Below are 27054 nucleotides of genomic sequence, written 5' to 3' on the forward strand. Positions count from 1 at the left end.
CCTCATTTTCAAATGTGTTCAAGGTAGCCAGGGATATTTAAGCAAGAGCAGTCGGTTTTTTTGCATGTACACCAGGGCCTCACTGTGAACACTATTCAGTTTCTTGTGGAATTTTTCTTTAAGTCTTTTCTGTCAGATTCCACCCTGGAGATCTATTTATTCAAAGCATTCAAAGAGCCTCAGCCTAAAGCAGTCTCGCCTCCAGGGCTGGCTGGCACAGCTATAGGGTAAGGCTCCAATAAGTTTCTTTTTTAATATTGTGAGATATGCATTCCCAGTGTTTCCAGGGAGCAAGTCGGGTGCTTTGAGAAATACATCACATCTTTGAAAGCACGGCTAGTAAATCTGGAATGTTTCCCTGGGAGAAAAGGCTGAATCCAGCCAACCCCTAAGAGTATGAGTCAGCGCATTCTTGCTTTAATATACAGATAATAATGATAAGTTGCTGACATTTATTTAGCCCTTCACGTGTTTTTAAGCGGCATGCTAAGCTTTATTTATCTATTACCTCGTTTAACCCTCACAACATCCCATGATGTGGCTGTATTCCTAGTTTTACAGACAAGGACACTGAGGATTAGAGGCATGAAGATTTAGGATTTGAACCCAGGTCTACCTGACTCTGGACTCTGGTTTGTTAACCACTCTGCTCTACCGAAGGGCTGTTGGTGGGTGGGACATCTTAAACAACGGTTCCAGAGCTTGGGCTACCACAGGCTGCCTGAGATAGCTTAGGACCAGCCAGAACATTCATTTTGGAATGAGAAGAAACTGGAATCCTAAATTGATTCTGGAATTTTGTCTTCTGAACCACTTATCCAGGAAACAAAGACCATTCACCTAAGAGCAGGCAACAAGAACATAGACAACCCGGATACTTCCTCACAATAAATTCCTGTTACTATACTGCCAGTGTTAGCTAACAAGTAACAAATGAATTGAAAGTTTCTTTTCACTCGTGTTTAAATGATGTATGCACAGAATTAACTCATTTTCCTTGATTATGTAAAATTTTCGAGATGAGTCACCCTAGATGCACACACTATTCCAGCTTCTCACATCTCTTGATCATACTTTCTTTTTTTTTTGTGGTGTGTTGTTACGTACTGCCCCCTCCCTACCATCCTCTTTCTCGCACAGCTATATGTATTTTGGGAGAGAGGTGAAAAAAGTCCTGGGAAATTGTTTACCCAGAAATTTGAATGAGTGAAGGGAGTGAGAAAAATAATAAAATAAATATTTACTTGTAGGGAATTAGCACATTTTTGCTTCATGGAATTATCTGAAATACCTCCATGGATTAAGTTCCTTGAATAAGTTCACACATTTAATTTTTCCTCTATAACGCAATCTCAGCTGACATCCATTTACGTAATAAGGCCATTGGAGAGCAATGAATGACTAGTCAATGAGTTGTCTTTGTTCTTTTCCTTGTCAAATTTCCCAAGAATCTTGAAACTTAGGTGAATTTAGGTCAATCGATAAATATTGAAAGTACCCTTTTACCCTGGTATCATTAACCTGTTGGTACTAGAAGCTCTAGAATAGGTTCACCCTAGAGAAGAGGCAACTTTGGGCATGCTGAAACCCTGGTGATTGCCCCAAGGAGGTGGCTTTTTTCTCAGTAGGTAAATTGGACATTTCCAAGAGCAGTCAACTGCATGGGCGCTCACTAAGCACGGTGTGTTCTCTTTGTCCCCATCTCAGCCCATTACTCCTCCCTAGGTTGGCATTCTTCAACATTAGAAGGCACACACTAATTAAATTTTAATAGGGAATGCTCTTGATGCTGTTAAATGTGCCATGTCCTTCAACAGACTCTATAACATATGAGCCCATATTCCAAAGATGGTGACCTTTCTAGTTTCTCTCAGAAGTGGACTAGTCAATGTCCAGACCTTGTTTTTGTCTTGATCTTTGGCCTAATTGCTCAAAGAAGCTAATAATTGACAAACAGGGGCTCTTCAGCTCTGTTAGTCAGATCGTATTATCCATTGTATGCGTACATCTGCCCATCACTAGTGTCCTTAGATGTCTCCTAAAGAAAAGGAGCCAGTTATAAATCTCCCTCATTTTATTTAAATATTGAATAATGGGGAAACGTGGAGCTCTCTTGTGCTTCTGTCGTAAATCATTCAGTGACAGGTGGTGAGTGTTGTTTGCCAGGCATATTTTCAGGTCAAGGCAAAGATACATTGAAGAAAGATCCAATCCAGAGTTCATGGGTAACTATCCCATCCTTCTCAAGACTCTTTAAGGCGACCCACTGAATTCATAAACTGTCAGAGCCCAAACGATTTTAGGATGTTAATGCACCCTTCACCTTTCAAGTGAGAAAACTGAAGACCAGAGAGACTAAATTACTTGCCCAAGATTGTACGACTGACTCCAAACAAATTGTTGTCATGTCTGTACACTGATTTGATCCGTGTAATACTGTGAGTCTCTGTGATTAGAAGCATTTATTTTAGACATGAGGAAACCCCTGAGCTCCAAATATTTTAGGATACAAGTATTGTCTTCTTTGCTTCTACATGTGAGATACCCGTGACATGAACGTGACCTGGATGACCTTCATTCATGTCACCAAACAACAAAACATTGCAGAGTGTGTGGTAAGCAGGGACTTTGGAAACCTGAGTTCCTGCTAGATCTCTTCCTTTAATTGTAGGATTTGGGGCAAGTGAATTATCCTATCTATAAAGTCCAAGTTCTGGGAGTTAACATCCCAGGGTCGAAATCTTAATTCTGCCACTTGCTAGCTGTGTAACCTTGAGCCAGTATTTCACCTCTCTGAACCCCCATCATCTATAAAATGAAGGTGAAAAGCACCCTGAGGTCTATTGTGGGGATTAAGTGAGAGAACCCAAAATAAATGCTTAGTGTGTTGCCAGCAATTACAAGAATAAATGTTAACTCTCCTTAGCTACTTACCTTCAAAATTTGTAGATGGATTGGTTTCTCTCTAAGGCCTTGTCTCAACCTGAATATTTTATAATTAGGTAACTCGAGAAGTGTCTATTCTCCCCATCCATTAATAGGTATGTGACATACTTCTTTTGTGCTCTACTATATTTTCATAACATATGCAACTTTTCCTATTCAGCTCATTAGGAATAACTCATTGGTCTTAGCATAAGGGCAGTTAATCCGTTTGACCACTAGATGGTGATTGAATCTTGTGGCCTCTCAGCTGGTAGACTGTTTACACTGTCCAATTAGTGGAAGACATAAAATGTATAAAACGTGGAACTTTCAAGTTGGAAGACTATCTAGTCTAATTCGAAGGGTTTGAAGAAGAGGTGGGCACATAGAGGGGAAGCGAGCTGTTCAATGTGACACAGCCATTGGTTGTAGACATCAGAAAAGAACACAGTCCCAATTTAGGCCAGTGATTTGTTTTTTGATTACACTATAAGAACTGTGCTAGAAACACATTACGGTACATGGCTGCTTGGGGCTTCTGCAGAACCATTCTGTTTGTCTCAGGTATTTTTTTAATGGTTTAATCAGAGAGTTTTGAGTCATCCCTCAGTTCCCTTGTAAGGAGATTATGTCTGTTTTTTATTTTCACATTTATTTTCTTTGGTGCCACCCCTTATCCCTCACTGATACCAGTGTAATCTGTTTTCAGAAATTAGCAGCTAAGAGGGTAGCTGGAAACATAGTGTTTTCTTGTGAGAAAAACATACAGAATAACCAGTAGAGTTTTCACACCTTCATATTTCTCCACAGCCTCACATTCAATGTCCTTAGTGATATTCCAACCATTAGGGAATTCAAACTAGGTATGGGGGAATGTCTCTCGTTGGCACGTCTATTATTTTTGCTCCTATAATGTTGTGTGTGTGTGTGTGTGTGTACAAAATGCCTCTTGTAAATAACATTTCTTTCTTCATCTTTTAGACTAGTAACCAAACAAAACATTAATGGATGCTCACAAAGAGGAAACGGTGCACTCCACCCAGAACCTACTTCCATATTCAATATTTCACAGGCAGTCTTTCTTATGAATTCTGAAATTCATGCTTAATCTCTAATGCCCTGTTTCAAAGTAGATGGGAAAATAAAAGCAGATAGGAAAACTTGGAACTTTGAGTCCAGAAGGAGCCTTCAAGATGACAACCTGTCCCCCTCAGAAAAATTGTGTCCAGTTCCTAAAGTCACAGAGCTAATGACAGATAGGATCAGCCTAGAATCTATGTCATACAGCACCAGTGTTCTGCAGACTCCACTGCCATCCTTGTTCAAACAGCTTTGGAACTCACTAATGTCAGAGCCAGATGCTGCTTCAGTGCAAGATGAAACCAGGGTACATTCTAAGATTAATTAAGCTTTATGGGTCTGTGCAAAATTAGTGCAGCTGTTCGGATCCTTGCTGCGTGGATTTTGACACATCCAGGATGGCTAGATGGGCTACTTTGTGTAATTCTGACAGCAACTAATTTTGCCTAACAGTGCTCCTGATATTCTTAAACCAAAAATGTTCTGCATCCAACATCCACATTTTAATTATCCTGGATCTACTTAATTTATACTGGTAGAATGTGTGTTAAGCAATTATCTTTGTTGATGGAAAATGTTTTACTAAATTAAGGGGTGGAATTTGAACCCAATTAGTTACTTTTAGTTGACTGACTAAATGTTTGTTTCTCATCAATGCAGTTTCCAAACAAGCCTTCATTTGGTGGTGGGGAGATCACCTGGGCATACTGCAGAAGCCTGGCAGCTGATTGCCGGGTTGGGTTGTGTTTGGCATGGTCCTTTAGCTTCCAGGAAGGTGAGGAAGCAAAAAGCAGCATCCATCCGATATTTGAGATATTTGAGTTATTTATGTCAATTCTTCTCTCAGGTCCGTAAAAGGTGGCTCCGATTCCTCCCTTTCTGAGCCTCGGCCAGCTCGGTCCAGCCGAGCCTTCCTGCTCAGAGTCCTCCGAGCGGCCCTTCCGCTTCAGCTCCTCCTGCTGCTCCTCATCGGGCTCGCCTGCCTTGTACCAATGTCAGAGGAAGACTACAGTTGTGCCCTCTCCAACAATTTTGCCCGATCGTTCCACCCCATGCTCAGATACACGAATGGCCCTCCTCCACTCTGAACCAAGCAGACACCACGTGCGGCAGTGCTAGTAGCATAAGGAGGATGTGGCCAAAAGCGACCCCAAACTAGCCAAAAGAGGACCCAAATCTTGGCGAATGCCCTCCACGTGGCAGCTTTAGCTGTCCTGCCATGCGCGCAAATCATGGCTTCGGAGGTGTGTGATAAACAATCACAGGAAGAGAGCAAATAGGTCACAAAAGGTTTGCAAGAAATTTTGTTTGAAACTCTGAGCCTCAGCATTAAAGAGATGAAGGACCTCCGACGCTCCCTGGATGCGTGACTTTTTATGGGCTTTGGGCCCATTCTGTGAACCCCCAAGGACTTCGGGAGACCCTCTGGGCAGCTTTCCCATATGGCACTGCTCCACCCGTTCAATAGATGGCGCCACCTGAGCGCCACGTCCGTATCCAACAATCTACCAACCAACCAACCAGTGCTGGAGAGATTTTAGAACCTTGTAACATACAATTTTTAAGAGCTTATATGGCAGCTTCCTTTTTACCTTGTTTTCCTTTTGGGCATGATCTTCTAACCTTTGCTTTCGAAGCACAAGCTGTAAATCTAAAAGTCACTTTTTTTAAAGTTAAAAGAAAAACTGGATGTAATAAATAAGATCATGGAAGGCTTTATGTGAAAAAAAAAGTTGAATGTTATAGTAAAAAAAAAAGATATTTATGTATGTACAGTTTGCTAAAGCCGTTTTGTTTGTATTGATTTCTTTGCATTTATTATAGATACTATAAAATATTTTGTCTGTGCTTTTTTCCCCTCTAAAGAAATGTTTCTAAATTTCTCTATTAAGCAGGCACTTATCAGAATGCAACCGAAATTATCTTTTTTGCGGAATGAATGAAGCTGAAACATAAGTATATATTAAAGAAAAGGGATGATTCAGGGTAGTGCATATTTACACATACAGACCTCTGGATGATTTCTTTCCCCCTCCTCTTTCCACAGCCAATCATATCTCCTGAACTCTTGCTTCCCAGCAAGAGTTTCATACTCCTTTCTTTTTTATTCCCTTTGCACAACTGAAGGAACCTCTTGTGATCTCCTAACCTGAGGCCCCTTCTCCACTCCATCCCAAGAGTACCCAGCAGCTACACGAATTTTCTTAAAACTCATATCCCTTCTTTGCTCCAAAACTTTGTATTGTTTTTCATTGTCTACCAGAAGAAATACCATTTTAGTCTATCATTCAAGTACAAATACAATAAGATTTCATTCTGCCCCTCTGATCTTGCCAACTAGTGGCCCTCATGGAATTGTTTGGTGCTCATGTTGTTTAATCCATCATTTAGTCATCAGAGGGGGAAGATTTATATAAAACGCAGGTTTCAGGCTTCTCTTGAAAATGGAAAGTTCTGACACCCTGGGCGCATATTCCTACATGACAGTAACTGCTGGAGCTGCGTGGCTGCTGTCCCTTGAAGAATAGGAAGAGAAGTTCTTACATTTACACTTAAATCCTGTCAGCCTCTCTCATTACCTGTACCAGCCTAACTCTTGTAGGTATTTAGTTCATAAATCCTGCTCTAAATCGAGAATTCAAACCAAGTTGAAGTACTCAGAATTACCTGAAACTGCCTTCCATAGTTTCCATGATGTTCACAGCCTGAGTGCCTTCTCAGCTAGGGGTCCTGAGGTCTGTCAGGCTTTCTGATTTCTGGGCTGCCTGCGGACCCTCTAATTCCATCTCTGGGGGCACAGCCTGGGAGTTTGCATTTTAAACAGATGCCTGAGGTGATTTAGCCCTACTCACTAGAAAAGCATGCTCTAGACCTTCTTAGCTCCATCTTTTTGTTCTCACCTCCTTCACAAGACTCTCCTCTCCTCCTTCACAAGACTCAGCTCTCAAGCCACCTCCTCCTTGAAGACTTTCCTGATTGCCTTTGGACTGTATTTAAGACTTCCTCTCCTGAACTTTCCTCATGTGGCATTTCTAATATACTTGTCCTGCTTTCTACCATCAGGTTATTCCTGTCTTAATTCCCCTGGAATCCCACTCAGGAAACAGACCACAGTTGAGCTGTTCTTTTCTAAAGAAGATAAACCCATGCATAACATGTTTCCTATCTTCCTGCTTCTGGAAAAGCCAGGGAGATGCGAGTCGAAGGGTGCCTTGCACCCTCATCTGACATGGGGCATTCTTCAGGCCTCGCCTCACTCTCCCCTCACTTCCTTGTCACCCCAGCTCCAAATACGTGCAAGTCATGGTCTTGCCCTTCAGGAGACACATGTCACCACTGTTAGGGAAATTGCCACGCAATGAGACATTAGTCATGGAAAAGCAGCACAAAGAGACTTCAGAGCCACTTCTCCACATTTCAATTCACTGACTTACTAGGCATCTCCCATCAGTGAGGAATCAAATGTTAAAAGTGGCTGAGAAAAAAATTTTCTTGATTAAGAAAAATCTTAGAGTATATTCCCATTTGTGCCTTTCCAAAACCCCCCGTGAAACACCAACGGATACCTGATGTGCGTTTCGATTAATTGAAGACTTAAACCATAGAACATTGGCACAGTACAGAAGCAGGAAGTCCCAGGGGGTGTAAGCATTGAAGCCATGAGGTGATGGCTTCCCCCAGATGATTACGTGAGCAGTCTAGCAAGGACCAAGCCAGCTGCAGAGGAGACTAGATGTCCACCTAAAGCTCTCACAACCTCACATGCCTCCTGAGGGAGGGGACACAAGGTCCTATTAGGAGCATCCTTACCTGTACCAGCAGCCACCCTGGCAACAGAGTGGGGACTGTCAGGAGCCCCACTGTGGCCTGGAGGTAGGGAGTGATGTCCCAAGAGAGTGAGCGTGAGGAAGGGCATGCCAAAGAGACCATCAACTGACCAGGACTCCATAACATTTTGGTAATGAGATTTGCACAAGCAACCAGAAAATGTTAGAAAAGCCGAGGAAAGAGAAAATCCCTAAAGCTAAGGTGGAGAAATGAAGAGTTAGAAATGAAAAGCAGTGACTTAATAAGAAGTCCAGGGAAGAGTGAAAGGTTTTCCTGGAAACTATGCCTGGGGAGCAGGAAGGTCGCCTCCTGGAAAATGGGGCGGCAGCGGCTTCCCTTGTTTTTGTGAGAAGTGAGAAGAGACGCCTTCAAAGGCTTGGGTGGGCAATTCAGCAAGCTGAGGGCTGAGATTTACTGTAAAAAGGCAGGTTGGGGTAGACTGATTTACAGCCCATGTCCTGGAGCCAAATATTAAGAAACCAAAGCTACAAAATTTTATTGGCAGGCCACATAAAAGATCATAAAGCAAAGAAAGGTGGAGTGAATTGATTTATGAAAGGTGATCGTGGCCAGAAACGCAAGCCCTCGAGCTGGTCTGGATGGGCGAGCTGTCCCAATAGTTGGGTTCTCTACCTGCCTGCCCCCAGTCCACCATCACCATTACCAAATGCATCCATAGGGAATTGTGCAGAAATAAAATATTCTTGGAGTGTATGTGGAATAAGTCCAGAAACACCCCTGCAGAACAGCATCCGCTCACGTCATAGGTGTTTATTGGCTGCCCACCATGGAGCAGAAAGTGCTCCAAAATCCTTGGAAGTCAAGTCTCAGTTACAACCTCATCACTTCTTGTTTAATTACCCATTAAAAGCAGTCACCACTGGGCCTTTGACATACAGAAAAATCCATGTTTTCTTCCACCAATTATGGTCTGAAACTTGGGATGAAGGATAACGAGGAGACTAGAAGGGAACCAGATAGAAACAATATCTAATTTCAAAGAGAAAAGGGAGATTAAGTCTGTTAGATCTGTCTTAATTTTCTGTCAGCAAATTTTCTCTCCTTTTAACTTCTTTGTCACGTGGTTTATGTTACAGTGGGACGTGTTTTGAAGAGCATGAATGTTAGTCTGTGGAAATGAAGGCAAGGAGAGTGGTTTACAAGCATGGAGGCAGTTTCCGGCTTAATCATATGCAGCACTAAGAACTTAATTCGGGTGATAAGAGGTCGTGTTTTACCGAGAGTGGGCATTTCAATTTTAGATTTAATAATACATAGTGATAATTGTGGCTGATTGTCATACCTGAAGTAGCCCAGAGATAATGAAACTTAAAAGGAATCACTTTTGTTCTTCAGTTCCTGGCTTCTCACCTTTCCCTCAGAGTTTTAAAATATCCACCAGGACTCCACTGGGGACTACCACAGAGGGGCCTAAATCTGGGGGGAGAACTTTCATTCCGAGTAGTAAGGGAAAGAACTGGGTGAATTGAGGGCATTTCCTATAGCCTCTGCTAAGCTGCAGGGCAGCTGACGGCTTCTCAAACCAAGAGGGACTTCTGTCTGTTACTTGGGCAAGAGGCAGGAACTGGAGGAATTCATTTGAACTCCGTGGTCAGGAAGGAGCACCTTGGAAGGCAGAGGAAGTTGGAAGGTTGAGAATAACTAATAAAAAATAGGGCGATATGCTGTAACACAAGTTGAACAATGAGGAACATTTAATCTGGGGAGCCAGAGTCCAGGAAGCCAGCTGGGACTTGGATGTAATCTTTCTAAAATATGAAGGTCACAGTAAAATGAATCAGCCTTGTGATTTTTTTTTTTTTTTTTTACCTGTTACCTAACACAGGAGCAGGAACATAACTGAATCTGAAAACCACAATTCTATCAGGAGAAGAAAGTCCTTTGAAAGCTGTGCCACAGATGATGACATTTGAGGCCATAGGTGGTCGAGAAGAAATCCAGATCTCCTGGCTGAATAGTAAGATCAGGGCCTCACAGATGTGCGTTCCGGGCCCAGGCCTAAATCCCGCTGGACACATTCTTAAGGCAGTTGCTATGCTCAGAAAGTAAAGCTTCCAGGGAGCTGCCAACACTGAGGACAGTTCCAGGCAGTTACCCCCAACCTCAAACCACCTAGCACAGCTTACCTGCCACCCACTGTACCACACCTTCCTGTGGCATTTACAGGCTGACGAGAAACTATAGGGATGCGTTTTGCTACAAGGCAGTCCGTCCAGGCCAGTGGTGTTCCAAGGGTGGTCCAGATCAGCAGCATCGGTGTCACCTGAAAATTTGTTAGGAATGCACCACTTTTGGCTCTAGGGCTGGGCTTCCAGGCCACCACCTGCCCCCTGATTTCCTCATCTTGGGCCCATTTAATTCTCTTCATCTTGAGACCATTTAACTCTCCCCAGCTGGCCACAGTGGCAAGTGATGTAAGCAACTTCCCCATCCTCCCCCCTACCTACTTGTAATGTCAGTTTCACCAAATAATAGGTTTCCATGTAAATCTGGATTTTTATTCTGGACTCTATCCTATGCTGTTTCTCTATCTTTCCATTGTTGTCTTAATTATAGCAGTATATAGTATAATTGATTATAATAATAATGTATATATGTATATTATATATAAATATAATAAAATATATAATAGGAAATAATACAAATATATAATATAAATATGTATTACAGCTATTAATACACTATATAATGTATTAGTTACTTTGTATACAATTTAATAGTTACTAGTATAGTGTATTAGTTACTTTGTTACGTTTTAATACATCTTAGGAAAAAATCCATTTCTTTCTCCTTTCTATATGTTATTTTAAAGACTAACTATTAAAAAAAATCAACCATTTGAATTACAAAAGATTCTCTTGTTTTCTAAGGAAAAATTAAGTTTCCTGTCTCCCTCTCAATCATTTCCCAATTTGATGTTACATTGCCATGCTTTCTATTTTCTTACTCAAACAGCATACATGTTTTTAAAAATTGGATCTATTTTTATTATTCTGTGACTTGCATTTTTCACTTCATATTCCACAGACATTTCAATACATATGTGTTCACCTTCGCTGCACTGGACAGCTCAGTATCCTTTTGTCAACAGTTGTTTCCCTCCAGGTTTTCGCTGTAAAACAATGTTGCATTGAACATGTTTGCATGCACATGCATGCGTATCTTTGTGTAGTGCCGCTTTTCTTTCCCTAAAATGCACTGTTCAAGGTGGAATTACTGAATCAAAAGGTATGTCCAATATAAATTTTAATAAATTCTGCCAGATTATTTTCTGAAAAGTTGGAATGATTTATAATCCCACCCATGTGGAAAAGAGAACCCTTTTCTCATACCTTCCCTAAATCTAGAGCAGATGTTTCCAAATTATAGGAATTATTCTCAAATTATTAATGTCCAAATTCTATACATTAGAATCTCTCAGGAACTTTTTTAAATGTAGAACCCCAGGCCTCACCCCCAACCAATTAAATCTAGTCTCTGGGGATCAGTATTTGTTTGAAGTTCTCAGGGTGATTGCCATGTGCAGACAAGTTTGGAAAAGGTGGACCAAATGTTATCAATTTTCTAAAATATTGCCCGATTGAGGGCAGCAGTGGTGCATTGTTTTTAAAATTTGCATTTTCATGACCAATTTATATGATAATTGTTCCATTTCTCTTATTTCTGTGTAAAGTCAAGTTTATTCTCTATTTTATATTGGATTTTTACTTTTTCATACTTATTCAAGGAACTCTTTGTATATTAGAAAAATTAACCTTGTATATCATTTATCTTGACTTTATACAGTTCCTTTAGTCACACAAATAATTTTAATTTTTATGTCATCAAATCTGACAGATTCTGTTTCTCTTATAAATTCTGGATAGTCTATATCAAGAAGTCCTTTCCACTGCAAGCTTATGCAAATGTGTGCTTGTATTTTCTTGTAGTAGGTCTGGAATTATTTTTGTAGTTGATGTGAAGTAAGGAACTGCTTTGTCATTTTCCAAATGAATACGCGATTGTCCCAATGCCAATCAGGAACAGGACAGGGTTACCACTAGTTTTTAGCAACCTAGATGTCAGTCAGCATGGGTCTTCTTTAATTTAGAGTGCATACATAGTATTTACTATCATGCAACTATGTTTTAAACATGAAATCAATCTATGTATTTATTGGGGAAAATATCTACCATATATTCTTAAATTTTAAAAGAATTTTTAAGAATCATTTCTATAATACGATCCCAGGTTTGTAGGAAAAAAACCCATGTATATATATTAATTGTATAAGGGGAGGAAAACGTTAAGAGAGAGATAAATGAAATTCAAAGCTTAACATTGTGAATAGAGTCATGAAGGGAGAAACAATTTTAAACATCTATTTAAATTGTGACAAGGAGCACGATTTGTTTTTGAGATCCAAATTGGTGTAATAATGATTATTTTAAAAGACAAAGAAAAAGGTACCTTGTTCTCGCATGAACAGACATTTGATTTGCTTTTTAATTAAAAAAAAAAAAACCAATTTTGGTATGCCCCAAATAAATGGTGACAGGCAGTTTATTAAAAGTGGCAGAATCCTAACAGCTGACTCTGCTCTAGGTGGCCATCTTGAATTTATTGTTGGGTCCAGGGCATAAGAACAAAGGTGGTGCAAGCTCGTGATTCCAGATGAGGAGGCTCCCTGACCAGGGCACTTGCTGAATCCCCAGAGAAGAGCTTGCCTGGGAGAGTGGTCCTCGAAACGAGACACATTTGTTCAAGAAAAACCTCAACCCTCCTCTAGAACTCCCCCTGCTTGCAGGCGAAATCAGCCCATGGGGACAGCCTGATCACCTCACCGGAAGTGATGGGGGTGGTGACACCAACAGCCACTAGGAAGTCACAGGCAGCCTCTCAATAAAGTGCCTTTCTTCCCTGGTGCTGGTGCCTCAGATTCACTCTGCTCTACTTCTGCCTTGAAATCTGCTCCTACTCAACAACCTCCCTCAGGATTCTGCCCGCTCAAGCTGGGCTTTGGTGTGGGGCTCCGTCCCTCCCCTGCCCCACCTCCCCCATGGAGTCTGATGTTCAGAATGGGAAACTGATATGGGAATGAAGGAAGGATCTGGATGTTTATAAAGTCTTTTTTGTCCAAGTCTTATTAACAAGGCTCTACCTATAGCAGAGACTCTGGAGCCAAAACACCAGGGCTCCAAGCCCAGCTTTTCCTAGCTGGTAACCTAAGTTACTTAACCTTTCTCTTCCCCACTTTCTTCCTCTGTAAAATGGGATAATAATGGTACCTACTGCAAGAGGTGGTTATGAGGATTAAATACATCAATGTATGTGCTGTACAGTGCAGACGAGTACTAAGAAACAATTATGCTAACCATTTTGTTACTGTTTCCTCTAGGTTCAAATTGATTTCAGAAATGGCAACTGGGGAGAACTTTCCAGATCTTCTTACCACACTCATTTTTAACCTTTTTTGGGAGGAGAAAGGCTCTTAGAATCTTGAAAGCCCTACTGGTAGCTCTGGAATCAGCCAGCACGAATAGAGATGTATCCGCTGGGCTTGTGCATTTCCAGGCTCTCCCACCGTCCTTGCCAGGTGGGATTCCCTCAGGGCATCACCTCTGGACTCTTGCTCTCTTCTTAGCTGGATGGGGAGGAGGGGACTTGGCCTGACCATGCCTGACAAAGTTCGGCAAGCCACAGCCTGTGGCCTGTTTTCGTAGGCCTCAATCTAAGAATGGGTTTTATATTTTTAAAAGGTTGTAAAACAAAAATAGACAAACGAAAAATGTTTGCAGGCCACATTAAGTAAGACACTTACTCTCTGGCCCTTTACAGAAAAAGTTTGCTGACATGCAAGATAGAGTTGCCCAAGACAAACACCATTAGTGGCCAGGCTGCTGTAGGTGTGACCCTGGAGCCTTTCAGATTCCCTTCTCCTGACGAGACTTCTCAAAATGACATCCTTGCTGCATCATCTCTGCACTTGATCAACTCCACCACACCTCAGTCTGGCTGCCATTGGGGTTCTTCCCCTGAAAACACTTCTATGGCACCCATGAAGAATTTCTTTCTTTTTTTCTTCCTCCCTCCTTCCCTCCCTGCCTTCCTTTCTCCCTCCTTCCCTCAAGCTTTTTGTTGGATTTTGTTGGGGGCGGGGTGGTGCCAAGGCTTTAGTGTTTGTGGTCGGAATGGAAATGGCATCTTCTCTCATGAGTAATAGGCACAGCGGGTTCTGCAAATCCTTTGGCCTCTCAGAGACTGCGTGTTCGTGTCCTAGTTGGGGCGCCTGCCAGGGCAGCGATCCTTGCTGTTCCCTCAGCTGTGGGTGCTGACATCAGAAAGGCGAGTGTTCTGGCTCTTCTACAGAGCTTCTTTCTCAGGGCTGGGTACTTCGTATTGGCAAAGAGAGCACACACGGGGCTCCCCAGCACCCAGCAGAATGGGAAGTATGGGACCAAGATGGTGACATAGTTTGGCAGGTGATAAACCTTGTTTGTTCAGGGTTTTGGATCCTTTTTATTGGTTTGTTGAGGTCCCGGCACATTTCCCTGGGGGCTTCATCAAGCAGTTTCGTCTCTTGGTGGCTTTTGTGGGACCCCAGAGGCCTACACAGCGCTGGCAGCCACTGAGCGCTTGAGTCTCCAATCTCACAGAGGGGTGGGTGCCTGGGGAATGGAAGGACTCACCTGTCAGGACACTTGATTGGAAATGCCACACAGGACATTTGAAAGGGCATCTCTTTTATCTTTCTGCTCTATGCAGTCAAAGAAAATAAATGAAAAATATCCATATTGCTTTCAGCTCTCTGATATAGGCTTTCCATTATTTTTTAAACCTAGGCCAAGGCTTAGCAGTTTTTTCAGAGGAAGAAGAAAGCCACCTTGGCTCCTGTCCTTCCAGTGTCCAGGTCTTTCTACTTCCTCAACCCAGGTTCTGGTGATCCTGGGCTAGAAGCAGTTGTTACCAAGGTTGCCAAGTAATTAAAACAAGATTCTCTATCCAAACCTCTTGTCTTTCCATAAACCTGCTAATGCTTTTCCTTATACACATTTTTTTAGGATTCGAGAATGTATTGGGTGGCAAGGATTGTTAAAGGGGGGTTTTAAATATTTAATAATAAATTCAAAGATAAATGAATGGATCATTTGCTCTAGTTTGTAATCCATTCTCAGTGAAGCACCTAGCAGCTCCAGAAGCTCTTCAACCCTTCCCTTCATTTTGAAGGATATGCTTCCCTTGATGTGGTTGACCCCTAGAAACCCATCTGCACTGGTGTCCTCGAGGGACTGGGATGACAGGCACAGCAGCTCCCAGAGGCGGTGACAGGATCCTCTCCTGCTGACTATACCCTCCCCCTGTCCTTCCCCCCTCCCCTCCAACCTGTGGTCTGGGGACCTGGGTATTGACACATGCTCTTTCTGGTCGTAAATGTGGAAATACTCAGAAAGCTTTACAGCTTAAACTCCATTGAGCCTGGGGTGAACTCAAGAATTCAATTAGCCCATGAGAATGTTTACCAGCTCACAAACCTTTCATTGTCCTTTCTCACAATTATCAACCTCTCAATGGAAAGGCATCTGATGACAGGTTGCAGTGCTGCAGAAAGGCCTAGTGGTGCCCTGTGTCTGGAACATCACCCAGAGTGCTTTCTATCCCTCAGCCTCAGGGTCACTGGCTCTTGGCAAAGGGTGCAGAGTCAGCCACTTTGGAGTTCCTGCCCCTGCTGCTCACTCCCTGGCCACTGAGGTTTTCCCACCCAGTTTCAAAATCACTTTTGAAAATGTTTGCCCCAATGTTTCCTTGCTCCAGTGTTTTGTTTTGTTTTTTTTTCTTTTCCACTTTTACCTCGTTAGGATGAAAGCTATTATTTTGTTGGTTCTAAACAGATACTAAGTGCCTTGGCCGGCGGCTGTGGTCCTGTTCCTGGGCTGTGACGTAGGAACTGGTGTTGTAGCAAGAGGAGGAGCCTGGCCCAGGTACTGTCACCTCTGAAACAAGCCCTGCAGCTAGCGAGGGCGCCACTGCCTCAGACTTCAGGGTCTCAGGTCATCAGCTAGAAATAGAGGTCCTCCTGGTCCCAAGGAACAAAGGAAAATCACTTCTCAGCTCACCAGCCACTCCTGCAGACACCAGGGGCAGGAAAGGTGTCTGGTATGAATGACCTCAGAAACCAAGAGCCAGGGACGATAGCAGAAGAAGTGCATCTCAAGCTTTCCCACACAAGGGCCACCCACGAGGAAGAGAAGTGAATACATTTCTCCAGAACTTGAGGGGCATAGCATTAAGCATCCTGCCCAGAGTGCCATATTTCTTTGAAGAGTCACATTTTGCCTTAAAAGTTCATGTCACTTTGTCTTTCTAGTCATAAAATGTGAAAGCTTGTTGAAATACAAAATTAACACTTCCTCTGGTCTTGAGGACAATTTCATACGTACTCTGCAACTTTAAGGAACCCCCAGGAAGCTCAAACCCCAGTTTAAGAAGTGCCAGTCACATTTGCAGTCAGGAGGCGCCTGCCATTCATGAGATTTCTGATCCTGGGCACCTTGCTTAACTGTGTTAATCATCAGTTTCCTCATCTGTAAAGTAAGGATAATAATATATCTATCCTCACATTGTAGCCAGAAGGATTACGTGGAAAAATTTATATAAAGCTAGTACCTGGCGTACCTGATGAAGACCAATAAATGGTCCTTTTGTGTGTATAAGTGTGCATGTATTGTGACTCAGGATTGAAAGGAAAGTCAAAGATCATTCCATCTGCTGAGAGAACCTCTTCAACATTTTGGTTTAGAGCTTATCCAGTCCATGCAGAGGTGCCTCCATTTGCAGGCAACTCACTCCACCGGTACCTTCAACCAGGTGTCCCAGATTATCTGTAGGCGGTTCTGTTAGAAAGTGTTCCCTATCTTGAATGAACATCTCTCCCCTGGCTTTAGCTCTACTCTCTTAGTAGTAGTTACAAATATTGCAATTTTAAGCGACCATGAATGTGAACTTAAAACTAGCTTTTTAATGCATATAGTCCAAGCAATAAAAGTTTTGAAAATTTGCTGCCCTAAGGTATATATCTGTATTTTTGGAGAAGCAAATTTAAATATGGCAATTCTGAATTTAAATGTCCCCAAAGGCTTATACTATATCACCTTGGAGAATGTGATCTGGAGCTAGTGTGTGAGATGAATCTACCTCCTGTCAGGCAGTCCAACTTTACACACTCCAATGGATAGATTTAAAAGTTCCACAGATTGCTAAACAATCTCCCAAAAGCTTGCTGAGCACTGGAAATTACACAGGGCACATGCAGACAACTCTGTTCCTTGGTATTCCGAGAAGGATATTAAGGGACAGACAGGGTGTGTGCTGGACAGGGGGACTTCCAGCTATGGCCGAGTGAGGAGATTCATAAATCCTTGCTGCAAAAAGCAATTATAAAGATGAGCACAATTGACAAAAACAACCATTTCAGCAGTCTGGAAAGTGACAAAAGGCATACGACAATATGAGATCTATTTATGCTTGAAAAACTGCCAAGCTTTGGGTAAGTACAATGAGAATCTGTGGCATTCTTGCTTTTGGCTGCTCCAATTCCCCTACCCCCCACAGTTTGGTCAGCACCAGAGCAGGGCACATCATAGGGACTGACAGCTTTGCTGCTGTGGCCACAGTCACAGGCAGCTCACTTGATTTTGTGGATGAGCAGGGAAGGGCAAGGCTCTACTAGCTTGAGGTTTTGGCTGTGGTTGTGGCAGCACACTGCTGGCTGAGGTTGCATACATGGGTAGCAGAAACCAGAGAGTGCTCAGGCTATCCATTGGCTGAGGCTAGAAGCCTTACTGGCTCTAGGTATTGGGCAATCTTTCTTCACTAATTGGATAACCACAAAGCTACACAGACACAGGGGCAGCTCTGAGGAAGCCAGGCTTAAAAACCAAAACAAGAAAGTAATTTAAGAACCTCGCAGAAACAGCAGAGGCCAAATACTGTAGGAGAGACAAATGTCACATCTTTAACCCAGGTAAGTTACCAAAAAAAGAAACAAACAACAGAACACAGCACCAACAGCAACCACCTTAGGAGCAGAATCCAGAGTAACTACATTATAGTGTCTAAAATGTCCAGTTTTTAATAAAAAATTACTAGACATGCAGAGAGACAGGAAAATGTGTCCTATACTCGGGAATAAAAGAGGTCAAAAGAAACTGTTTCTGTGTGTCCCCAGATGTTGGATTTAGCCAATAACGACTTCAAACAGCTACTCTAAGGGTGTTAAGATATCTAAAGGAAACCATGTTTAAAGAATTAGAGTATGACAACAATGAATCAACAAATGGGACTTCTCAATAAGAGACAGAAATTATAGGAAAGAAAGAACTCAATTTTTATGCTGTAGCTGAAATAGACAATAACTGAAATGAAAAATTCACCAGAAGTGCTCAACCTCAGATTCAAGATTGCAGATGAAAACAATCAGTTCCCTTGAAGAGAGATAAATAGAAATTACCTTATTTGAAGAGAGAGGGAAAAAGGATTAAAGAAAATTAAACAGACCCTCAGCAAGTTGTGGGACAACATCAGATGTACCAACATGTATGTAATGAGACTCACAGAGGAGAGGGGAGAGATAAAGGGGGAGAAAAATTATTTGAAAAAATAATAGCTGAAATTTCCCAAATTTGATGAAAAACATCAATCTACACATCCAAGAAGCTCAATGAAGTCAAAGTAGGATACACACAAAAAGATCTACACCTAAACACATCATAGTCATGCTGTTTAACAAGGACAAAGAGAAAATCTTGAGAGCAGCAAGAAGTTGACTTATCAGATATGGATGAACTTCAAAAGGATGGAAGCAATGGAGGCCTTTCTAGAAGGCAGTGGGGTGATGTGCCCACAGTGTTGAAAGAAAAACAAAAGAGTCAACCAAGAATCTTACATCCAGAAAAATCATCCTTCAAAAATGAAAGATGAAATAACTACATTACCAGATCAAGAAAGAGAATTCATTGCTAGTAGACTCGAACTACAAGAAACACTACGGGAATTCCTTCAGGCTGAAAGAAAATGATGCCAGACAGTAACTCAAATCCATAGGAAAAAAATGAATGAAGAGCGCTGAAAATGGTAAATACGTAGATTAATATCAAAAAAGTCTATAAATATACTTTTTCTCATTTCTTATTTTAACTTCTTTAAAAGATATAAAGTTGTACAAGCTGATAAATATAATATTTTATTGTTGGGTTTATAACAGATATAGATGTAATATATATGAAAATAATAATAAAAGGAGAAGGGAGAGAATGGAGCTATATTGGAGCAAAGATATTTATTTTATTTTATTAGATTTAACTGAATATTAATCTGAAATAGACTGTGATAGGTTAAGCTGCATACTGTAAGAGCAACCACTAAGAAAATATTTTTAAAATCGGAAAAAAAATCAACAGAAAAATTAAAGTGGTATCCCCAAAATATTTATTCAGCCAAAAAAAAAGGAGGAGACAGGAAGGAGGAAAAAAGGAATGAAAAAGACAGGAGACGTGTACAAAACAGAAACAAAATGGCAAATATACATCCAAACCTATCAATGATTCCATTAAACGTAAATGCTCACGGAGGGTCATAATAATTACAATAATAATAGCTAATACGTATTGAGAGCTTACGATGTGCAGGTCCTATACCAGGCACTTTAGATATTCATCTTTTCTAATCCTCATAATAAAAAATTAATAGCCCTGTGGGGTGGGTATCGTTCTTATTTCCATTTTAGACACCAGGAAACCAAGGAAAATAGAGATCGAAGAACTTGCCCAGGGGTGATAGAACAAGAAAATGAAAGAGCTTCTTGGGATCAAAATGACTCAGATCAAATCAAAATGACTTTAGAGGCGAAGAAACTGAGGCACAGGGAAATTACCTGGCCCGAGGTCACATACTAAATGGTAGAATGAGGATTCAAGCTGATTGATCTGGCTGCAGAGCCTGTCTGCATAGAATGTTGCCTCCCAATAAGTCGCATTATTTTCCCCTCAATTCATCAGTTAAATCCCAGAGAAAATGGGCGAAAGGGAACATGCAGGTGGCTCTGAAAAGGGAAAGGGGTCCTGAAACGGAAGCTGAGGGGGGATGGGATGGGAATGTACCAGTCATTCCTGCTTTACCTTCGTGATGGGGGAGCGTTTGTGAGCGGCTCATGTAAATTTCAGATCATTCATTCATCTGTTCACTTTTTCATTCATAAACACCTACTCTCAAGCTTCCTTCTTCTTCCACACAGGGAAGAGGTTGAGGTTAAGGATTAGAAAACTACCATTTTAATGAGCACCTCATATAATCCTCACAATAGCCTGTGAAGTAAGTGTGACTATCACCATTTTGTTGATGAAGAAGCGGAGACTCTGCAAACTTCATTGCCAGTGGTCATAAAAGTTGTACATGGCAGAGCCAAGTAGTGAGGCTGGGTCTGCCTGACTGCGCTGTCCACACATTTCCACCTATGCCTGGGGGGTAGGGAAGGATGGGGACAGGGAAGGGGAGGGAGGGGAGCCCTGGCGTCAGATGGAGGGTCAGGATTCACTGTGCTCTGCATGTGCATTTCATCACCTTGATCTTAGGCAGTCAGTGATGAACAATTAGCAAGTGGAGCTTACAAAAAACAAACCTGTTGTCTTTTGTTTAATTCTTTATTTGAACATCAAATTGGTTGAGAAAAGTGTTTAAGGTGCTTGAACATCCCACTGGATTCTTTACTTTTTAAATGTGCAAAAGAGGTTTACAAGTGTGTTTCATGAAACAAAGCAAAGCCGCGACAAAATAGAATCACATCAAGAATAGTATGCTTCAGCAATAGGGCATATTAATCCATCAAAGCACAATTTGGCATTTGAGCCTTTTCCCGTAAAACAAGAGCTCTAGACTGAAGAATATGTTGTGCACAAAAAGCACTGTTTATAAGCTGTGAGAAAGCATAAACTGGCATAATGTCACTTATTAATTCAAGTCTCTGTGACCAATGACCTCTCTAAATGCAAAGGGGTCCATTTCTCAGGCACCTGCTCGTGGGTCTGTATGTTATTTCCGGGGTGCACAGCTCTGTACAAACACACTGAAGATGGGTTTGGCACATGGCAGCATTTACATATTTAAAAAGTTCAGGCACATTTGGATGCAAAAAAAAAAAGAATAGAAATTTTTCTTGAATCTCTAAAAGACAGTGCAAAATTGAAGTGCCATAATAGAGGCAGCAATTACTTAGAAAACGATTTTAAATGACTTCGAAAGAGGCCACATTCACTTTAATCTAAATGGAAAAGAAATACAGATAGAAACAGAGTAATCACACTAATGAAAAGGTGGATATTTGGGGCCACAGTTAAATTCATTTGCTCTAGTTGAGAGTAAGTTTTCAGGGAGTTCACCTAGGAAGTGTGCAGTGTAATCTGGATCATCTTCCCAAGACTTGTACCAAAGAGAATCATGGTGGCCTCATAAGCTACTGCATGTTTCCTGAAGCAGATTTACCTGTGAATGGTAGACATTCCTACAGTCCCAGTGATCATTCCCAATATCCACAGTCCATCTCAGAGTTGGTTGGAAAGTATGAAAATAGGAAGAGATTTGGAATTGGTTTCATGTAGGGTACTCTAAACCAATGGCCTAAATCAATGGCTGTTTCAGTGTATAAGATTTTAATGCAAGACACCTTAATGTGATGGAAAGTAAATTATTAGTAAGCCCCTTATTTGTTCAGCCCCCAAGAGAAATGGGATATGTCATGGTTACATACTTGCAAGGTTAATAGGCAAATCTAATCAAAGACTGCACTTCCTTAGGGGCTGGACTTTGCAATCTACACAGTGCCCTCTCTTTGGATGAACTAGCCTCTCCGATTGTCGTATGGCAGCATTTCAGAATCATTATAGCAAGCCTAGAACTACGCAATGGCTAAGAGAAACACAGACCACAAGCTATTCTTTGGACTATACTTCACATACCACATGTTCTTCCCTAGAACTCAAGCTGCCATTTTGGAAATGGCTGTCAGACAGAGCTAATTATTTGTGGTTTACAGGACAGAAGTGGAATTCTGAACCCTAGTGGGTACCCTAGATGCCAGTATTGCTCTGCCTCAAATATTTTCAAGATTCATATTACTATATTTCCCATTCTCCAAATTCCTAAACCCACTTCCCCATGCTACCCCACCCCCCAGGTAGATCATGTCTTTCAAACTCTAAATTGCCTCTGAGTTGGGGAAAAAACACAGCATGTTCCCTACACTCAACATCAAGAACCTCAGTTGCAAAGTGTCAGCTGTCCATTAGTGGCACTCCAAATAAGAATAAAAAGAGATTTCTAAAATTATTTGAAACTCCTGGGCTAACATTCCAACCATCTGGTATTCCCTGCCCATTTCAAATGTAGTAGTATCTTAACATGAATACAAACACGTTAGAGGAATAATGTAAAACCCTCCACTGTATTATTGTTTGGATTTAGCTGGTATTATATCATCTATAGTCCTAAAATTTTTTTTGTTTCTTTTTATTTTTTTAAAAGAAAATCTAAGTATAAACATTAAAAAGAACCCACTGACCCATTAGCTACTGTCCAAAAATATTACTACTGATATTTTGGTTAAGCAAAATTAGCTGCCCTGAATAATTTTCCTTTTCAGGCATAATCTCTGCTACATATGATTGTCTATCATTCAATATCCAACAATAGGCAACTGGATTAGTGCTATTTTGTCTACCGTGGATATAAAAGTTGATATGAAATGTGATCTTCATTTAAATGAATAATCACCAGGCCTTAGGCATCAACGACTGCATACAAAAAAATCTAAATATTTTTCGTTGGTTTTGCATGTTAACCCAGTCAAATCAAATCCAGAACAGAATTATTACATTCAGTTGTCTAATAAACAAGCATTGCAATTTCAAAAAATATATATTATACTATATAAGGTGCTTCTTAAACAAAAACAACATAAGAATTATGTTTTAAACATATTCTTAACGCAGCTATACATAAAATTGTCCCCAAATTTAGATGCACATGTATGAAAAACTTTTTTTTTTTTTTTTTGCCCTCCCAGGTTCCCAGTCCTTTGGTGACCATTTACTGGGCAATCAGAAATGAATGCGATCTACTTTTTGAAACTGACATCCCAAGAGAAGCCCGAGAAACTTCGCTGGGTTGTTGGCTAACGCATCGCCTCTCAATGGGGTTCAACTTACAGACAATGAGGTCACCAGAGGAAAGCAAACTTTCTTTGGCCCCGGGGAAGGCTGCCCTCTGGCTGGAGTGAGTCTTTCCTTTTTAGCCTAGAGGTCAAAGTATTCCTCTGGCCTAATGCTAGTCTTGCTAGCCTGGCTTATAAAGTTTAGAGAAAGGAGCTCTGGGGGATGTTGTTTTATGTTTTTTTTGTTTTCCCAAGGCCAAACTCTGATTTTTGGATGAGGTCGAAACAACCAAGGGCGTGCCCCAAGCGGCCTGAGTAGGGAGCACTCCTAAGCCTGCTCTCCTCCCTGGCCCTACAGTGCGCTGGGCCCACTGTAGGAAGGCAGCTGTCTGCTGCTGCTTCCATTCAGGGCCATGCCGGGAAATGAAGAGGAAAACTGCCCCATGGATCCCAGGGCAGCCCCACAGTGCAATATGGGGTCTGCCAGGAGCCATCCCTGGTAGATGCAGTCTCTGGCAGGGCCGCCCTGAGCCTCAGTTTTGTCCAGTTTCTACCCTGCTTTCCTCCTTGTTCTCTAGTACCTACAATAATCATGCCCATTTACTATTTAGCCCTAAAAGTGTCACCAGGGTGCTCGCTCATTTAAACTACCCTTGGTCATAGGCTGGGCACTACACATGGCTAATTCACCTCCAGTGTAAGTTACACACCAGGAAGATTCAAGTAGAGCGCCCCCTGCTGATAAGTGTGAGACCACACCAGAACCGGTCCTGAAGCCAATTCACTGCCAAGTCCTGGGGGTTTTCTTTTATAAAACAAAAACAAAAAACAAGAATTTATCCCTCACAGGGAAACTGGTCTATGTGGAGTTGACATAACTGGGATCAACAGCTGTTTTTATAGGGCCATGGGAAGCAAGAATTAACTGGAACCCATGACCCGCACATAGTGCTCATAAAAGCCAACGGAAGAACATTCAGCAAATCTAAAGGTGCAGTGTATTAAGTTGACAAAGTCTTGACAATCAGGGAATCTTCCTTCCCTCTGTGCATCTTGTATTCCTATAGGGGAAATGAATAGACAATCACCAGATATTCTGTTACAGCCATGCAACAGAGCAAAAGCTTTAAGATATTACTTTAATAAAATAATGTATTACTATAGGAATACAAGAGGATGATATAATAAACCCTTGACCTAGCGTTCTCCAAGTCAGCAATTAAAGGAGCCACTTTTGATTCTTTCCTGTGGCTTATTCTTAGATTCATTAAAAAGTGCTTCACAGAGGTGAAATGCCCACTCTACAGGGCTGGGTCACAGCCAGTAGCTTAAATGCACAGAGTCATCTGAGCCCCAGCTCATAGACTGAGTTCAGTCGTGAAAAGCTCTAGGAATCCTCACGCTTAGTAATATAACAAAGAGAGACAAAAGCTGTTACAAAGAATTTAGCCCTGGAATCCCTTTGGCTGTTCCCAAAAGAAGGCGTGCCACTAAGAACTGAGCAAGCAAATGTATGGCCACTCATATTAGAAAGCCAGAGTGGTGGATGCATGCTGGAGTGTGTGCAAGAGCAGAATTCTGCTAGAGTGAGGCATGACATGGATAAAACATGGCAGGGATTCTCAGAACCTTGGGGGAGCCGAGGAGCTCTCAGATTGTGTTGGGGAAACCCTCCGCCTCCCCGGTGATGTAATATGCTTGCAAGGAATGTGATGAAGTTGAGCCAGTGGTGGTTAGCTGGCTTTGGTTTGTCTCCTCCATGGGTATGTCTCCGCGGTCGGCTGGGGCGTGCAGGCGGTGGGCATCCAGCATCTCCAGCAGCAGGTCGTAGAGGGGCACCACATTCTTGCACTTCATGTTGTACAGATGCTCCATGCCTTTGTTACTGTGGGTGGGAAGACATAGAGAGGACCACTTTAGACCATCGCAAGCCCCAGGACTGCTGAACCCCTAGGAAGGGAAGTAAGAAAAACTCCAAAGACACTTTTATGCCAATCTTTCTTTCTTCCTGTTTAAAGAGTCATTTAGGATTTCACATGTGGGTGACTTCCTTCCACTGACTCCAATGAAACCCTATTTCCCTCTATCACCATTACATCTAAAAAGAGAGCAAATGAGATATACAGACAAGTAGGGGGGAGTTTTTTAAATGTGTAAAACAGTCCAAGAAGTTCCCTTCTTAAAACTTTTGAGGGCTTCCCATTTATCTCAGAATATAATCGAAATTTCTTTCCATGCTCTACAAGGTCCAACTGATGTGGCTTCCACCTACCTCTTGGAGCTCTTCCTGCCTCTCCCCTAACTCATTCCCTTTGGTTACACTGGTTTTTGTGTTGTCCCTTGAAGAAACTAAGCTCCTTCCAGACTCAGGGTATCTGTACTTGCTGTTCCCTCTGCCTGGATGAACTTTTCCCAGCTCTTCAAACGCCACCTCCTCTGAAAGGCCTTCTGCTACCCCAGTGGCAGTGGCCGCAAGTCCGTGAAGCTTCAGCTGCCCTCTTTCACCTTACTCTATTTTCCCTCCAGCACTATGACAACCTGAAATTCTCCTATGTATGTATGTATGTATGTTTATTCTTGCCCCTCCCCAAGCACACAACACACCAACACACACAGTGCAAGTTCCATGAAGGGCCGCAATTTGCTCATCTTCTAGGCCTACAACAGTGGCAAGAACGTGGTAAATGTCCAGAAAATATGGGCTAAGTGGACACAGGAAAATACAGGCAAATGGAATTTCTCCTTTTACCACTTTCTTCCTCTGTCCTCCTCCATCAGCCCAACTCTGCTCTGTCCCCACCACACCGCCAGGAAAAAAAATAGAACAACTATTATCTAGCTTGAAATTTTTTTAAAAAGAATTATGTACCATGAGTAGGCAGGACAAAGAGAATGTCTTAGAAAATATTTGCATTTTCAGTGGGGGAAAAGTCACGAGTTGGAGACATGCCATGAAAACACAGCATCAAAGCTATTCAGGCCTTACAACACAACAGCCTAAATTACCTTCTTGAGTGGTATTTTGTTTTTTTATGTTTTCGTTTTAATTTAAAATGCTGTTAAAGTTAAATGCCCCCTGGATCTGACACTTTCTTGTTCGTGCAACCTAATGAATCACATTTACAGTCGGATGAAATCTGGTGTTAAATTCTCTGAGTAACAACATATGGCTGGGGCCAAGCTTGATAAAACAGAGTTCTGTGATTTAGATTGGCTGAAAGGAGGCGCCAAAATATTATTGTGTGTGTGTGTGTGTGTGACAGAGAGTGAGAGAGAGAGAGAATGCTTAAAGCTTTCTACAGAATACCAACTTCTCTCCAGCTTTTCACGCAATTCAAACAAACTCTAGAGAGCCCTCTCTCAGCGGCTGCCTTCGGCCATGCATTACCAGTAAAACTAACAAGCTGTGTAAATTTAGTGCAAATATATTTGGTATTAACTAATTAGGCTTGCTAATGCTGACAAGCAGAATGGATTTGAAAATTCAGCAATTCCTACCAACAAATAAAAACCTTCATCTGCAATACATGGTTTCTACGACATCAGTAAAATTCCCAGCTCAGAGTAAAAGCTAATACATTCTTCAAGTGAAAGGTTACTCTCTCAGCCAGGAAATTTGGGAGAGGATATGTTATTCTGATCCATTCCCTGCTTCCCTCTTTATCAAAAGAAACAGATAGGAAAGGCCTAGAAATGTGTACCTTTAATGCAGTCACCTACTCCACCAGCCAATGTGAGTCCCTCATCTGTGACACTGGGAGTCCTGCAGAATCCCTGAGGAAGTCATCATTTGGGAATTTCAAATTTACAGGGTAGAGGAAAACCTCAAATAATTTGTTCATTCATTCATTTACCCACTCATTCATTCATTCACTCAGTAATAATGTTGTGAGCATATATGACATGTAAGACTTCATATAGGGCACTGTGGGGGATACAAAGAAAGAAAGATACATTTATTTCCTCAAGAAACTAACAGTTTGCAAGGTTGTTTCCAGAAAGGGTGGCACCTGGGACTTTGA

The 27054-nt window shown here is 41.7% G+C and overlaps 2 protein-coding genes across 6 annotated transcripts in view; one reads left to right on the plus strand and one right to left on the minus strand.

Annotated features, from left to right (window-relative positions):
• SYNE1 (spectrin repeat containing nuclear envelope protein 1) overlaps positions 1-6057 on the plus strand; it is a 430148-nt gene extending 424091 nt beyond the window's left edge. For 4 of the 5 annotated variants that reach the window (XM_058534130.1, XM_058534127.1, XM_058534129.1 and 1 more), the window contains one exon: positions 4853-6057. In XM_058534130.1, the coding sequence (XP_058390113.1) occupies positions 4853-5093 (241 nt within the window). In that variant the 3' untranslated portion in view covers positions 5094-6057. The remainder of the gene's footprint in view (positions 1-4852) is intronic. The other variant, XM_058534128.1, reaches the window with a different exon arrangement.
• A 14404-nt stretch (positions 6058-20461) lies between these two features.
• ESR1 (estrogen receptor 1) overlaps positions 20462-27054 on the minus strand; it is a 253330-nt gene continuing 246737 nt past the window's right edge. Inside the window, exon 8 of the mRNA XM_058534133.1 lies at positions 20462-24917. Within this exon, the coding sequence (XP_058390116.1) occupies positions 24683-24917 (235 nt within the window). The 3' untranslated portion in view covers positions 20462-24682. The remainder of the gene's footprint in view (positions 24918-27054) is intronic.

The sequence above is a fragment of the Diceros bicornis genome, chromosome 39, assembly GCF_020826845.1.
Source record: "Diceros bicornis minor isolate mBicDic1 chromosome 39, mDicBic1.mat.cur, whole genome shotgun sequence".
In the NCBI taxonomy this organism is placed as follows: domain Eukaryota; kingdom Metazoa; phylum Chordata; class Mammalia; order Perissodactyla; family Rhinocerotidae; genus Diceros; species Diceros bicornis.